The sequence below is a fragment of the Salmo salar genome, chromosome 15, assembly GCF_965601325.2.
Source record: "Salmo salar chromosome 15, fSalSal1, whole genome shotgun sequence".
NCBI lineage: Eukaryota > Metazoa > Chordata > Actinopteri > Salmoniformes > Salmonidae > Salmo > Salmo salar.
Window position 1 is genome coordinate 102,932,031 of NC_138305.1, and position 16,513 is coordinate 102,948,543.

Sequence of the window (16,513 nt, forward strand, 5' to 3'; positions counted from 1 at the left end):
ATAGACTGACGAGTTTCAAAAGAAAGTTCTTTGTTTCTAGCCATTTTGAGCCTATAATCGAACCCACAAATGAAAATGCCACAGATACTCAACTAGTCTAAAGAAGGACAGTTTTATTGCTTCTTTAATCAGACAACAGTTTTCAGCTGTGCTAGCATAATTGCAAAGGGGTTTTCTAATGATCAATTAGATGTGCTTTTCTTTCAAAAACAAGGACATTTCTAAGTGACCCCAAACTTTTGAATGGTAGTGTGTATATATATATATATATATATATATATATATATATATATATTATATATTTTTTTCTCAGATAACTCGGGGCCCGCGGGCCACCAGTTGGGGAACCCTTACCTATATTATTGGATACATTTGTCAAAAGGAAAATTGGGGTCGTCACTAGTTACCACAGCCACAAAGTCATCATCATGGCTAAACCCCACCTATTATACAATTTTGACTTTGTGGCTGTAGTAACTAGTGACAACCTTCAGATGGGTGACAGTCACCGCAAGAAAGTTTTAGGGGTGGGTGTGACGTCATAGCACAGTGCCTCCGACCATGTTTCGGGAAGTTTGACTGGGTTGAAAAAATTGACGAAACGAAAACTGTTGAACGATGGGAATTATCAGAGAACTCCGAAACAATCTGTCTTTCTTGGGACTTGTATGCGATGAGACATTTCAGCGGAGCGTAAAATATGATTGAAATATATAATTGATCTGAACTCCAACAAAGACAACCGACTTTCGCCCATTCCAATATTTTCGCGGCTATTCATAGGCATTTCTTTCGGTGAATAGAGTAATTGAGAAATAGACTGTTTGATATAACGGTGCCACTGCCAAGTTTTTCCACATGAAGGTTCATTCTTTCCCTTCTATCGTTAAATCGCATCAGACGAGCTGCCTCGCATGAGACACCTCGGGGCGAGGGTTCTGCTCTACTCTGCCAGCTCGGGGAATCAGGATGACAAAACACAAAGTTGGACGATTTTTCCTGGCGACATGCGTTGGGTCACTTTTCATGGTCATATTGTACTTTCAGAACATCACAAGGCCAGGTAAGTGTGGACTGTCGATCATCATCACACATCAGCCATGGGATGGTGTCCCTGATGCACCTGTAGCGTGACGTTTTGGGGTATTAAGTATAACACGTTGTAAGCTGTTGTTCATTAGCCTCGTTGTCTAGATCACAAACATCATGTCTAACTGAAACGAACTGTAGGTTTGTGCAACGATGCCACCAGAGAGGACTCAGGAGTGATGCAACACCCTACCCTGCCTGTTGCACAGCGTCCCCTCTGAATAATGGTGTGGTGTCTAAATGAGCATGTGTGTTGAGTTGGGACACAATGAAAGGGGTACATGGCAGGGCATGAATAAGACCACTGTGAGTGTGAACCATGGAATGTTGTGATAGCCCCCTCTGAGAGACCCTGCTGCATTCCTGTTGCTTTTGGACCAGTCTCAGCTCTCATGTTCTCCACTGGGCAGAGACAGGAAGAGGAAGCATTTCACCTTAGTGGAGTGATAGTGAGGGACATAAAGAATAGAAGTGAAAAGGGTGGTCAACCTAACCTGGTCACCCTCCTGGGTTATGTCTTACGTTTTAATAGAGAGACAATTCAACCTAACCTGGCCACCCTCCTGGGTTATGTCTTACGTTTTAATAGAGAGACAATTCAACCTAACCTGGCCACCCTCCTGGGTTATGTCTTACGTTTTAATAGAGAGACAATTCAACCTAACCTGGCCACCCTCCTGGGTTATGTCTTACGTTTTAATAGAGAGACAATTCAACCTAACCTGGCCACCCTCCTTGGTTATGTCTTACGTTTTAATAGAGAGAGAATTCAACCTAACCTGGCCACCCTCCTGGGTTATGTCTTACGTTTTAATAGAGAGACAATTCAACCTAACCTGGTCACCCTCCTGGGTTATGTCTTACGTTTTAATAGAGAGACAATTCAACCTAACCTGGCCACCCTCCTGGGTTATGTCTTACGTTTTAATAGAGAGACAATTCAACCTAACCTGGCCACCCTCCTGGGTTATGTCTTACGTTTTAATAGAGAGACAATTCAACCTAACCTGGCCACCCTCCTGGGTTATGTCTTACGTTTTAATAGAGAGACAATTCAACCTAACCTGGCCACCCTCCTGGGTTATGTCTTACGTTTTAATAGAGAGACAATTCAACCTAACCTGGCCACCCTCCTGGGTTATGTCTTACGTTTTAATAGAGAGACAATTCAACCTAACCTGGCCACCCTCCTGGGTTATGTCTTACGTTTTAATAGAGAGACAATTCAACCTAACCTGGCCACCCTCCTGGGTTATGTCTTACGTTTTAATAGAGAGACAATTCAACCTAACCTGGCCACCCTCCTGGGTTATGTCTTACGTTTTAATAGAGAGACAATTCAACCTAACCTGGCCACCCTCCTGGGTTATGTCTTACGTTTTAATAGAGAGACAATTCAACCTAACCTGGCCACCCTCCTGGGTTATGTCTTACGTTTTAATAGAGAGACAATTCAAAATGAACTATACAATGTGTTGTTTCACCATAGAAATGGGAAAAGCAACGACGTAATAAGTCCAGGTACTTCGTTTTACAGAGCCTCCAAGACTAAGTACAACCGTATCTTTAAACATTAGAAGGTTTAAACAGAATACATTCAGAACAGAATGATCCTTCCTGTCCAACCAGAATGATACCTGCACTGTCCTGGCTTGTCTATCTGCTTTACGGCAGGACTCCTACACATGTACGGTTCAATGCCAGAGGCACAGCACTGTCCTGGCTTGTCTATTTGCTTTACGGCAGGACTCCTACACATGTATGGTTCAATGCCAGAGGCACAGCACTGTCCTGGCTTGTCTATTTGCTTTACGGCAGGACTCCTACACATGTACGGTTCAATGCCAGAGGCACAGCACTGTCCTGGCTTGTCTATTTGCTTTACGGCAGGACTCCTACACATGTATGGTTCAATGCCAGAGGCACAGCACTGTCCTGGCTTGTCTATTTGCTTTACGGCAGGACTCCTACACATGTATGGTTCAATGCCAGAGGCACAGCACTGTCCTGGCTTGTCTATTTGCTTTACGGCAGGACTCCTACACATGTACGGTTCAATGCCAGAGGCACAGCACTGTCCTGGCTTGTCTATTTGCTTTACGGCAGGACTCCTACACATGTACGGTTCAATGCCAGAGGCACAGCACTGTCCTGGCTTGTCTATCTGATTTACGGCAGGACTCCTACACATGTACGGTTCAATGCCAGAGGCACAGCACTGTCCTGGCTTGTCTATCTGATTTACGGCAGGACTCCTACACATGTACGGTTCAATGCCAGAGGCACAGCACTGTCCTGGCTTGTCTATCTGATTTACGGCAGGACTCCTACACATGTACGGTTCAATGCCAGAGGCACAGCACTGTCCTGGCTTGTCTATCTGATTTACGGCAGGACTCCTACACATGTACGGTTCAACGCCAGAGGCACAGCACTGTCCTGGCTTGTCTATCTGATTTACGGCAGGACTCCTACACATGTACGGTTCAACGCCAGAGGCACAGCACTGTCCTGGCTTGTCTATCTGATTTACGGCAGGACTCCTACACATGTACGGTTCAATGCCAGAGGCACAGCACTGTCCTGGCTTGTCTATCTGCTTTACGGCAGGACTCCTACACATGTACGGTTCAATGCCAGAGGCACAGCACTGTCCTGGCTTGTCTATCTGCTTTACGGCAGGACTCCTACACATGTACGGTTCAATGCCAGAGGCACAGCACTGTCCTGGCTTGTCTATCTGCTTTACGGCAGGACTCCTACACATGTACGGTTCAATGACCACATACTGTAGACAACATATAGTCCTTCCTTTCCTCCCAAAGCCTCGTGTTATCAGAGAAGTTACACCAAGCTACTCTGTGTGATATGAGTAAAACATATGAGGAAGTCAGAAGGGTTAACTTCTAAAACCATATACATTTCCTTATTTTTGGCTGACTTGCATAGCCAGTATTTATTTCAACGCTGATGGCATTAACATGAAACCCATATGGACTGGATGATGTATGTCCATTGAGAACACACTAACCCTCTCGTAAAACACACACACACACACACACACACACACACACACACACACACACACACACACACACACACACACACCACACACACACACACACACACACACACACACACACACACACACACAGAGTGGAGTCCCAGTGTGTTAGTAGACAGGAAGAGAAATAGAGCTTATTGTTCTGACCCCATTGTGCATTTTGCTGAGCTGCCAACACCCAGGGAAGCACAGGACCCAGGGAAGCACAGGACCCAGGGAAGCACAGGACCCAGGGAAGCACAGGACCCAGGGAAGCACAGGACCCAGGGAAGCACAGGACCCAGGGAAGCAGGACCCAGGGAAGCACAGGACCCAGGGAAGCACAGGACCCAGGGAAGCACAGGACCCAGGGAAGCACAGGACCCAGGGAAGCAGGACCCAGGGAAGCAGGACCCAGGGAAGCAGGACCCAGGGAAGAACATGAATTAGTCATTGCTTACACTAGAGTTATTATGAAAGTTGAGAATGAACAGAAGTGTGTATTTTCCTGTAGCGAGTGTTCTGTGGGCCTAACAGTACTACCCCAGTTTGAGAGCGCTGACTCAACACGTGGGTGGATGTCAGTACTGAAAGGTGCTAGATGCACCAAGCAGACTTTACAATTCAGCTCAATGTGACAGGTGAAAATACTGTTACGTTGAGGGTACTTTTCATACGGAACCTCCAAGCCTTCAGATATTATTTGGTTTGTCTATACTCCGTCCTGACGGTCTTCGGCTGAAGTCCAGACGTCATTTTAGGTGGAGTGGCATGAGCCCAGTACCATGCTGAGCAGACTTTCTCAACTCTTTGGCATTTTGATTTCTTCTGGTCTTGTTCTAAACCTTAAATACTTCACTGTCAGATATAATTTCTAATTATTTTGTTCTATCAAAACACCGCCACCAGATATCAGCTAAGAATGAGGGATTTAACTTTCACTAACACACACACACACGTCTTCTTACTGTGACATCATGTGGGTCTTGTCAAGTAAACAAACAAGGTTGGCATACTGTACACTGAGTGTACAAAACATTAAGAACACCTGCTCTTTCCACGACATAGACTGACCAACATCCCTTATTGATGTTTCCTGTTAAATCCACTTCAATCAGTGTATGCACCCGAGTGGGGCAGCGGTCTAAGGCACTGCATCTCCATGCATCTTGATTCCAGGCTGCATCACATCCGATTGGGAGTCCCATAGGGCGGCGCACAATTGGCCCAGCGTCGTTGCTTGGCCGGGGTAGGCTGTCATTGTACGTAAGAATTTGTTCTTTACTGACTTGCCTAATTCAATAAAGGTTAAATGTAAAAATAAAAATGAAGAGGACGAGACAGGTTAAAGAAGGATTTTTAAGCCTTGAGACAATTGAGACATGGATTGTGTATGTGTGCCGTTCAGAGGATGAATGGGCAAGACAAAAGATTTGAAGTGCCTTTGAACGAGGTATGGTAGTAGGTGCCAAGAGCACCACAGGTGTAGCTCAATATTAGGAAGGTGTTCCTAACATTTTGTGTACTCTGTGTATGTCCCACACCCACCCCATTCCCACGCCGGCATAGAGCTGAGTCAGCCATGCCTACACCTGCTGGGTGTGTTCTTGCTTAGAAGCAATTACAAGTAAATTGCTCACTATTTTCATTACATTTATATCCTGCTTATTCAGTACCTGGGGTGCATGCTATACAGATATGGTCACTAACATTACAGTGAATAATGAAACTGCATCCTGTGATCTCCACAGATATGGTCACCAACATTACAGTGAATAATGAAACTGCATCCTGTGATCTCCACAGATATGGTCACCAACATTACAGTGAATAATGAAACTGCATCCTGTGATCTCCACAGATATGGTCACCAACATTACAGTGAATAATGAAACTGCATCCTGTGATCTCCACAGATATGGTCACCAACATTACAGTGAATAATGAAACTGCATCCTGTGATCTCCACAGATATGGTCACCAACATTACAGTGAATAATGAAACTGCATCCTGTGATCTCCACAGATATGGTCACCAACATTACAGTGAATAATGAAACTGCATCCTGTGATCTCCACAGATATGGTCACCAACATTACAGTGAATAATGAAACTGCATCCTGTGATCTCCATAATGAGAGGAGATGCTGAAAGATTGTATTTTTTCACACGCAGAAATCTTCTGATTTCAAATAAACTAATATTTGTCACATGCGCCGAATACAACAGGTACCTTAATGTAAAATGCTTACTTACAAGCCTTTAACCAACAATACAGTTCAAGAAATAGCGTTAAGAAAATATTTACTAAATAAATGAAAGTAAAAAGTAACACAATAAAATGACAACAATAACGAGGCTGTATACAGGGGGTAGTGGTCCCGAGTCAGTGTGCGGGGGTACGGGGGGGGGGGGCGTTAGATTCATTGATCAGCAGTCTTATGGCTTGGGGGTAGAAGCTGTTAAGGAGCCTTTTGGTCCTAGACTTGGCGCTCCGGTACCGCTTGCCGTGCAGTAGCAGAGAGAACAGTCTATGACTTGGGTGACTGGAGTTTTGGGGCCTTTCCTCTGACACAGCTTACTATATAGGTCCTGGATGGCAGGAAGCTTGGCCCCACTGATGTACTGGGATGTATTTATCTCTGGCTAGTGCATAGACAAGGGTTTCATTTGGAATCTTGCCATTGTTTTGCAACACTGACACTTCCCCTCTCTGTGCACGGTGCTATTCCTCCAAAGCGGAAGTCACAGTCATTGTCACAGATATGTAGAGCAGATGAACTGACAGAGATTTCGAAGGGGGAACCACTAAAATACTTAGTGAGACTGCTTTAACAAGCTGATTCATGAACTGAATTAGGATAAACTTGTTGACCTCTCTAATGCTCTGGCATATTGAAAGGTTGATGAGATTTCATCAAGATATGATCCTCTCTCACACATAATTGTAATGTTTATCCATGCTGTTGGTTATTTGCTGTTGCACCACCATGTTTGTTGTGTTGAGAGTGCCTCAGCTTCAGTCTTCTTGACCCACTTTCCCAGCAGTTTACTGAGGGTGTATATGTATACCTCAAATGAGGCAGGACTTGTGTTGTCGTTATCGGCTAGAAGACCTCCCCCTTTTCCTCACCCCACCTGGTCCTCTTCTCCTTCTGTGTCCTCTCTCTCTCTGTCACTCTGTCTCTCTCTCTGTCACTCTGTCTCTCTCTCTCTGTCACTCTCTCTCTCTGTCACTCTGTCTCTCTCTCTCTCTCTCTGTCACTCTGTCTCTCTCTCTGTCACTCTGTCTCTCTCTCTCTGTCACTCTGTCTCTCTCTCTCTGTCACTCTGTCTCTCTCTCTCTGTCACTCTGTCTCTCTCTCTCTGTCACTCTGTCTCTCTCTCTGTCACTCTGTCTCTCTCTCTGTCACTCTGTCTCTCTCTCTCTGTCACTCTCTCTCTCTCTCTGTCACTCTGTCTCTCTCTCTCTGTCACTCTGTCTCTCTCTCTCTCTCTCTCTCTCTCTCTCTCTCTCTCTCTGCTCTCTCTCTCTCTCTCTCTCTCTCTCTCTCTGTCTCTCTCTCTCTCTCTCTCTCTCTCTCTGTCTCTCTGTCACTCTGTCTCTCTCTCTCTCTCTCTGTCTCTCTCTCTCTCTCTCTCTGTCACTCTGTCTCTCTCTCTGTCACTCTGTCTCTCTCTCTCTGTCACTCTGTCTCTCTCTCTCTGTCACTCTGTCTCTCTCTCTCTGTCACTTTGTCTCTCTCTCTCTCTCTCTCTCTCTCTCTCTGTCACTCTCTCTCTCTCTGTCACTCTCTCTCTCTCTCTCTCTCTCTGTCACTGTCTCTCTCTCTCTCTCTCTCTCTCTGTCACTCTGTCTCTCTCTCTCTCTGTCTCTCTCTCTCTCTGTCTCTCTCTCTCTCTCTCTCTGTCACTCTGTCTCTCTCTCTCTGTCACTCTGTCTCTCTCTCTCTGTCACTCTGTCTCTCTCTCTCTGTCACTCTGTCTCTCTCTCTGTCACTCTGTCTCTCTCTCTGTCACTCTGTCTCTCTCTCTCTGTCACTCTCTCTCTCTCTCTGTCACTCTGTCTCTCTCTCTCTGTCACTCTGTCTCTCTCTCTCTCTCTCTCTCTCTCTCTGTCACTCTCTCTCTCTCTCTCTCTCTCTGTCTCTCTCTCTCTCTCTCTCTCTCTCTCTCTCTCTGTCTCTCTCTCTCTCTCTCTCTCTCTCTCTGTCTCTCTGTCACTCTGTCTCTCTCTCTCTCTCTCTGTCTCTCTCTCTCTCTCTCTCTGTCACTCTGTCTCTCTCTCTGTCACTCTGTCTCTCTCTCTCTGTCACTCTGTCTCTCTCTCTCTGTCACTCTGTCTCTCTCTCTCTGTCACTTTGTCTCTCTCTCTCTCTCTCTCTCTCTCTCTCTGTCACTCTCTCTCTCTCTCTGTCACTCTCTCTCTCTCTCTCTCTCTCTGTCACTGTCTCTCTCTCTCTCTCTCTCTGTCACTCTGTCTCTCTCTCTCTCTGTCTCTCTCTCTCTCTCTCTCTCTCTCTCTCTCTCTCCCCTGTGAGATGTAAAGCAATCCTCTGCATTCTACTGGCACATGTGCAAATCCAATCAGTTTCCTCTCACTAGTGAGGAGGGCCCAACCACTGACATGCCTCCAGCCCTGAGGCGCTGGATTCTTGAAAGGAACAGGATGTTCCTATAGAAAATGTGAATCTAGGGGAAAGGGAAGGCATTTTATGGGTGATCATCACATCATGATGATGCAGGAAAGTTGGCTCATGCAGGGTAACCCAAGCCTCTGGGCCTCTACAGTATAATAATTCACCCGGAATGCCAGTATCCCTGCACATTGTAAATATGCTACTGGAACTGACCCTGTTTACTTACTTCTTCTGTTCTTCTTATTTTGTATTTCTTTGTGTTTTTGTTCTACTTTGTTATTTTTAGTTCTGCATTGATTACTGCCTTGTTGGGTTTAGAGTTGGCAAGAAAGGCAGTTTACTGTACTTGTGCACGTGACATTGAAACTTGAAATGTACTAGAGATGTGTTACTCATGTGAGATGGTGCACCATACGGTAAAACTGAGAACTAGATGGGCTACAGCAGCACTGTATATAGAGGAGGGTAAACACTGTTCAGAACAGCTCAACCAGTAACATGTATGTTCTATATAGAGGAGGGTAAACACTGTTCAGAACAGCTCAACCAGTAACGTATGTGTTCTATATAGAGGAGGGTAAACGCTGTTCAGAACAGCTCAACCAGTAACGTATGTGTTCTATATAGAGGAGGGTAAACACTGTTCAGAACAGCTCAACCAGTAACGTGTATGTTGTTGAAATCCAGAAGCATCCACAGTGAGACCAACGTTCAATGAACACCGAGCACCGTCACTGAACGCTACAGAAAACAGCCAATACTGCACTTTTTAGATGATTCATCTGTTTCCCTTTTTCTCCCTCTCTGCCCTTGTTTCTGTAGCCGTGGAGCAGCCTGGGGGGAAGGGCATTGGCCCGGGGAAGACAAGGAGAAGTCCACTACAGACCCTCTACAACGAAGACCAGGTGACTAGCTTTAAAGGGGCCCCATACGATCATGTCTTGAGTGTGAGAACACTCGCGGTTATATACTGTTTATGCGTTAGTGTTTCCAGATGTGTCAAACACAGGAAATGCCATTTGACAAAGTATTCATCTTCGAGAGCCACTTTGACTAATTTAATTCGCTCTACACATAGTTGATTTCTCAAACAATATTGTTTTTGGGTCGCCTTTGGTCTCTCAACTGAATGACTGCTGCTTTACATGAAATGTTACATCACACTACATACCTTTCCCTTCCTCAGAGGTCATGGCTTCAGCATCACACTACATACCTTTCCCTTCCTCAGAGGTCATGGCTTCAGCATCACACTACATACCTTTCCCTTCCTCAGAGGTCATGGCTTCAGCATCACACTACTTACCTTTACCTTCATCAGAGGTCATGGCTTCAGCATCACACTACTTACCTTTACCTTCATCAGAGGTCATGGCTTCAGCATCACACTACATACCTTTCCCTTCCTCAGAGGTCATGGCTTCAGCATCACACTACATACCTTTACCTTCCTCAGAGGTCATGGCTTCAGCATCACACTACATACCTTTACCTTCCTCAGAGGTCATGGCTTCAGCAATACTTCAAAGCTGAGTTGAGCTCATTTGATTTCACTTAGAAGTTAGGACTCAGGTTCTTAGTGGTTACTATAAAAATACTCCCCCCTCTTCCGCAGAAAGACAAAGCTCTCTTTTCCAGCTCCAATATCTCAGGAATCCAGTGAATGCTGAGTGATCTCTCCCTTTAGGTCTGCATCGTGCTCTCTCTCTCTCTCTCTCTCTCTCTCTCTCTCTCTCTCTCTCTCCCCCCATGTGTGTTTTCTGTGTAATCATGCTTCCTCAATGACACTGAGGATAGTTGTTTGGTGTTGCTGATGTAACTAGTCTTATCAGTTTGGTTCTCCTCCTCTTTGACCCAGCCCACCTGGCATCGCCTCTCTTGATCCATTTTTTTCAGGCTCAACCAGAGCGGGTCAGAAACAAAGCACAATGCCCAATCAGAGGAAGTCAGAGGAAGGCCCTAAAAATTGTCAGACTCCAGCCACTCTAGTCATAGACTCTCTGCTACCGCACGGCAAGCGATACTGGAGCGCCAAGTCTAGGTCCAAAAGGCTACTTAACAGCTTCTACCCCCAAGCCATAAGACTCCTGAACAGCTAATCAAATGGCTACCAAGACTACTTGTATTGGCCCTCCCCCTTCTACGCTGCTGCTACTCGCTGTTATTATCTATGCATAGTCACTTTAATTACTCTGCCTACATGTACATATTACCTCAATTACCTGGACTAACTGGTGCCCCCACACATTGACTCTGTACCGGTACCCCCTGTAAACAGCCTCGCTATTGTTATTTTACTGCTGCTCTTTAATTATTTGTTACTTTTATTTCTCTTAACCAACTGCATTGCTGGTTAAGGGCTTGTAAGTAAGCATTTAACTGTAAGGTCTACCTACACCTGTTGTATTCGGCGCATGTGACAAATAAAATTGGACTTGATTTGATTTGAATCCCTTTATTGCTTCCTCAATGTTCAGATCAAGCCGTACCTTCATTAGAATGTTTAACACTGTTTTGCCTCTTGCAGCGTGTCTACTGGGAAACACAGTGGTTGGCCTTGATGTTATCAGACCAATTCCGGTTAATCTGACTCATCTGACGAGATAGATTCAAACACTGACTGTTGGGCACAATTGTCTTAGTCAGAGGATGTGGCTAGACATTAACACTTGGATAGATGAAAATGTTATCACTTTGATAGATTGAATATTTCATCACTAATAAGGGTTTAATTGTAAATGTGAGTATTGTCTCCTTCTCTCTGTCTGTAGTTGGACATGTCTGCTGTGCAGGGGTCTCTGCGTGGTCGGCGGGAGCTGCTGGAGGAGGCGTGTCTCACCCACACCAGGAAGCGGCGGGTGTTGACCCCAGACGACCTCCGCCACCTCATAGTGGACGATAAGCATGGCCTGCTGTACTGCTACGTCCCCAAGGTGGCCTGTACCAACTGGAAACGGGTCCTCATGGTCCTGACGGGGGACGGACGCTACCGCGAGCCCCTAGCCATCCCCGCCAACGAGGCCCACGTGGCAGGCAACCTGCGCACGCTGTCAGAGTACTCCACCGGCGAGATCAACCACCGCCTCCGCAGATACCTGAAGTTCCTCTTTGTTCGGGAGCCCTTCGAGAGGCTGGTGTCGGCCTACCGCAACAAGTTCACCCGCAGCTACAACACGGCCTTCCACAAGCGCTACGGCACCAAGATCATCCGCCGGCACCGGCCCCACCCTGAGCCGGAGGCGTTGGAGCAGGGCAACGATGTCTCCTTCCAGGAGTTTGTACAGTACCTGGTTGATCCCCGCACACAGAGAGAGGAGCCCTTCAACGAGCACTGGGAGCGGATCCACTCACTGTGCCACCCCTGCCTCATCCACTACGACGTGGTGGGGAAGTATGAGACTCTGGAGCAGGACTCCCGCTCTGTGCTGCGGCTGGCCGGCGCTGACGGGGAGGTCCACTTCCCCACCTCAGGCAAGAGCACCAGGACCAACGGGAACATGGCGGCTCAGTTCTTCCATAACATCAGTCCCTTCTACCAGAAGAAGCTGTACAACCTTTACCGCATGGACTTCCTGCTGTTCAACTACTCCAACCCAGAGTACCTGAGGTTTAGGTGAGGGCGGCTCTCTCCATGTCAACTGGGATTTAGTAATCAATCTGGGTGGGTGTGTAGTGGTGTTCAGATGTTATTTCTACCAGTGGGGGAATCCCTGCATTGTTACATGTATGATCTTTATTAACATTGGTGACTTTCGGGGCACTGTTCATTCCTAGTACTTTTCATGTGGCCTATATAAGAGAGAAGCAGGTTCTTCTTGTTGAGGGTTGTGAAGAACAGGTTGTGTGCGTCACAGAATCCCCCTCCTACACCTTCCTCTTTATTTATACAATTGTAAGAGTATTTATTGTAATTATAGACTGAGTCATGGACACTTGAGTGAATTGTGGGAGAACATTCAATTTATGCATTTCTCTCTGCTTGCACATACAGCATGTTTCCTTGGCTCTTGGACATCTTATGTAGCCAAAATGTTCCTCTGGGGACAAAGGGTGTTGTAGAACTTACATAAACCAACAAGCAAAAGAAAGCAGTCTACACATGAAAAATCATGAAAAGGCTGCCATTTACTCACAGAATTATGAGGTTTGCAAAGACCCAATGTGAATACATTTTTTAAACTAATTTAAATGAAAATGAGGTGATAAATTCAACATGGTGGTAACAAATAATTGCCTCGATGTTGGTGGCCACCTGTTCGTTGATGTAATGCAAGCCAGTTTGATAGTAAAAATGTTATGATAAACAGTGTATACTGGATATAAGAAGCCTAGCAGGCATGATGACTTCAGATAGGGAGCTGATGACAGGAATACCACATGCTCTGTTTGGCAGAGTCACCTCTTTCTTTAGCTCACGGCAGACTGAGCAAACAGCTCATAGCTGTGGTTTGGTCCAAGGCTGCCCTTCGTCAGAGAGTTCCTTGTTGAACTGTGGACAGCCACGTAGGGCTAACTATCTACACGGGCACTACAGGTTAAAACCAGGTAAGCTTTCTGGTAAAAGACAAATATTCTATTGAATTTATACCATGCTTACAAGTGCAATATTTTTCATGACTTGATATGAGCTGTATATAAAGACGTTTAATATCACATGTTGATGCCTGTTGATGTTGTGCCTCAACAGTTTGTCCATAAAAATTGTATATTTACCGTTTACTGCTACAACAACATTAATTTGCATCAATTGATGCTAAAGGCCAGGGTTACCCAACTGGTGGCCTGTGAGCTGAATTTGGCCCGAGGGTGATTTTATTTGGCTCCCCAAGTTTGAGCAAAAAATAATAATAGTTTAAACAAAAAAATGGACACAAAGAAACTGTAAAAACATAAGCAAATCAGCTCCAAGTGATTTTAATTTTGGAAATCTGTTCCCAAATATTCCCACGCATAGTAGAGAGATACACGTGATCGTATAAAATGTAAGCAAGGTTTGAAATGATTATGTTTTAGTCAAATATTATATCCGTTTGGGCTTCTTCCAGTCTACAAATTATTTGAAATTATGTTTCGCCCCCCTGATCATCCGCTCAAAAAATGATCCCCCAATGTCTGAATCTAGTGGATGATCCCTGCTTATAGGCCATGTGTTGAGGTAGCAGTGGTGTGGAGGACATGTTCTTGTGTTGGAAACAACCAAATACTTTACAACCTTAAAATTGTTGCCTTGAAATAGAAGTAGACTCTCGTCTGAATGAATTTGCTCCTAATGTTAACGAGCCATAATCAAGTTGTGTACAGCCTGTTTCAGACAAACACCCGTAGACTGTGAATAATGTCTGGAGTGAACACAGGTGTCGACCAATAAGAGTTGCCTCAGTTCATGAACTCCTCTCAGCTGGGAAGTGGCTGCTCTAGAAAATCCAGATACAACATTTCACCGTTGTTGAAAAGTAGTCTGGAAGACCTGGTATTTAGCCTACAGAGAAGTGTGTATTTATTATACCACTACTACAGGCTGGTTCCTTTTCTCTTAGTTTTGTCTGATATGAGAGTACTCTTATGTTTATTTTGCAAATTGTATTTTATAGTAATAAGATCCACCATTTAATATAAATTATATTTTTTACACTAATTTCTCAACAACCAAGCACCCAGTAGACAGTGATGTCATCGTGTATTGTCATTACCAGTTACACTTCAAAACTGTCATAGAAGTTTCCTTTATTCAAGTTTCCTTCCTGATTCGCCTAGTTAAATAAAGGTTAAATAAAATGTAAAAATCCATTATGAATGACTGTTGTTCTGTGACAGAAATCTATTTTGCGGCTATGAAACTATTGTGAAGAAATTCAAGTTTGCTCCACTTTTGAAAAGTACAAAGCCCAATCTGCAATTTCTGCATGATTCATTCATTGGAGAACATTTAACACCCGCTTTAAAATGCCCTCTATGTGCTCATCCTGTGATACCATCTTACTGTGAAATCATACCAACAAATGAGCTGGTACAGACCAGTGGTCAGATGTAAACCAATGGGACTGACTGACTGGTGGACAGGGAGAGCTGAGAGAGAAAGATGACAGTTTATGTGGTCACATACCTGTTTAGCATTTGTTATTACAATAGGACTGACCAGAGTCACAAATGCTTGTACATTTATGAAGTATTTGATATCATGATTTGTAAATGTCTATGAAAGGTTATTTAAATAACACAAGAGTTCTGCAATTGTGTAGAAAAAGGCATGTTTAGATAACCAATGAGCTGGCAGTGAGGACACCACAGTCATACCATACAGAAGACATGTGAACGGGAACATTGTTATGTCTAAAATAAAGCTACCTTCTCTTTGTGATTATACGAAACACAACCCGACATGTAACTTTTCCATTCCAGATTGCTACTGAACATTAAGATGTGATAAACATTAGTGCAACTTATACTTTATCAGGCATTTTGAAATAATATTGTTGCTCCTGTCCTGTCATAAGATATGCACGCCTACACCTTAAATCTGATTTCAGAACAGTTCCAATGCTTTGCCCGTACTGCATTTCACATTACTGATGATATGTCAATGGTAATGTCATTCAAGATTCATTACGGTTTAAAATCTCCTTTAAAAGTTATTTAACTTAACATTGTGACAATAAGCTGCTCTATCAACAGTACTAATAAATACTGATGTCCTTAAAAAATGTTCCATCATTGATACATTCGCAGGTCAAGATCTCTTCCACACCTTGGTGGTGATGTACACTACCGGTCAAAAGTTTTAGAACACCTACACATTGAAGGGTTTTTCTTTATTTTTACTATTTTCTACATTGTAGAATAATATTGAAGACATCAACACTATGAAATAACACATATGGAATAATGTAGTAACCAAATAAGTGTTAAACAAATTAAAATATATTTTATATTTGAGATTCTTCAAATAGCCACCCTTTGCCTTAATGACAGCTTTGCACACTCTTGGCATTCTCTCAACCAGCTTCATGAGGTAGTCACCTGGAATGCAATTCAATTAACAGGTGTTTCTTGTTAATTTGGGGAATTGTTTTCCTTCTTAATGCATTTGAGCCAATCAGTTGTGTTGTGACAAGGTAGTGGGGTATACAGAAGATAGCCCTATTTGGTAAAGACCAAGTCCATATTATAGCAAGAACAGCTCAAATAAGCAAAGAGAAATGACAGTCCATCATTACTTTAAGACATGAAGGTTAGTCAATCCAGAACATTTCAAGAACTTTGAAAGTTTCTTCAAGTGTAGTGTGCTGCAGAGGATAAGTTCATTAGCGTTACCAGCCTCAGAAATTGCAGCCCAAATAAATGCTTCACAGAGTTCAAGTAACAGACACATCTCAACATCAACTGTTCAGAGGAGACTGTGTGAATAAGGCCTTCATGGTTGAATTGCTGCAAGAAACCACAACTAAAGGACACCAATAAGAAGAAGAGACTTGCTTGGGCCAAGAAACACGAGCAATGGACATTAGATCTGTGGAAATTGGTCCTTTGGCCTGGAGTCCAAATTGGAGATCTTTTGTTCCAACTGCCGTGTCTTTGTGAGACGTGGCGTGGGTGAACGGATGATCTCCGCATGTGTATTTCCCACCATAAAGCATGGAGGAGGTGGTGTTATCATGTGGGGGTGCTTTGCTGGTGACACTGTCTGTGATTTATTTAGAATTCAAGGCACACTTAACCAGCATGGCTACCACAGCATTCTGC

The 16,513-nt window shown here is 44.2% G+C and overlaps 1 protein-coding gene across 1 annotated transcript; it reads left to right on the plus strand.

The window, feature by feature from the left end:
- Positions 1-539: 539 nt before the first annotated feature.
- Positions 540-15,474, plus strand: LOC106572736 (carbohydrate sulfotransferase 11). The gene is made up of 3 exons (XM_014147175.3): positions 540-1,063; positions 9,596-9,678; positions 11,545-15,474. The coding sequence occupies exons 1-3, from the start codon at positions 970-972 to the stop codon at positions 12,388-12,390; spliced, it is 1,023 nt and encodes a 340-aa protein (XP_014002650.2). The 5' UTR covers positions 540-969; the 3' UTR covers positions 12,391-15,474.
- The last annotated feature ends 1,039 nt before the right edge of the window (positions 15,475-16,513 follow it).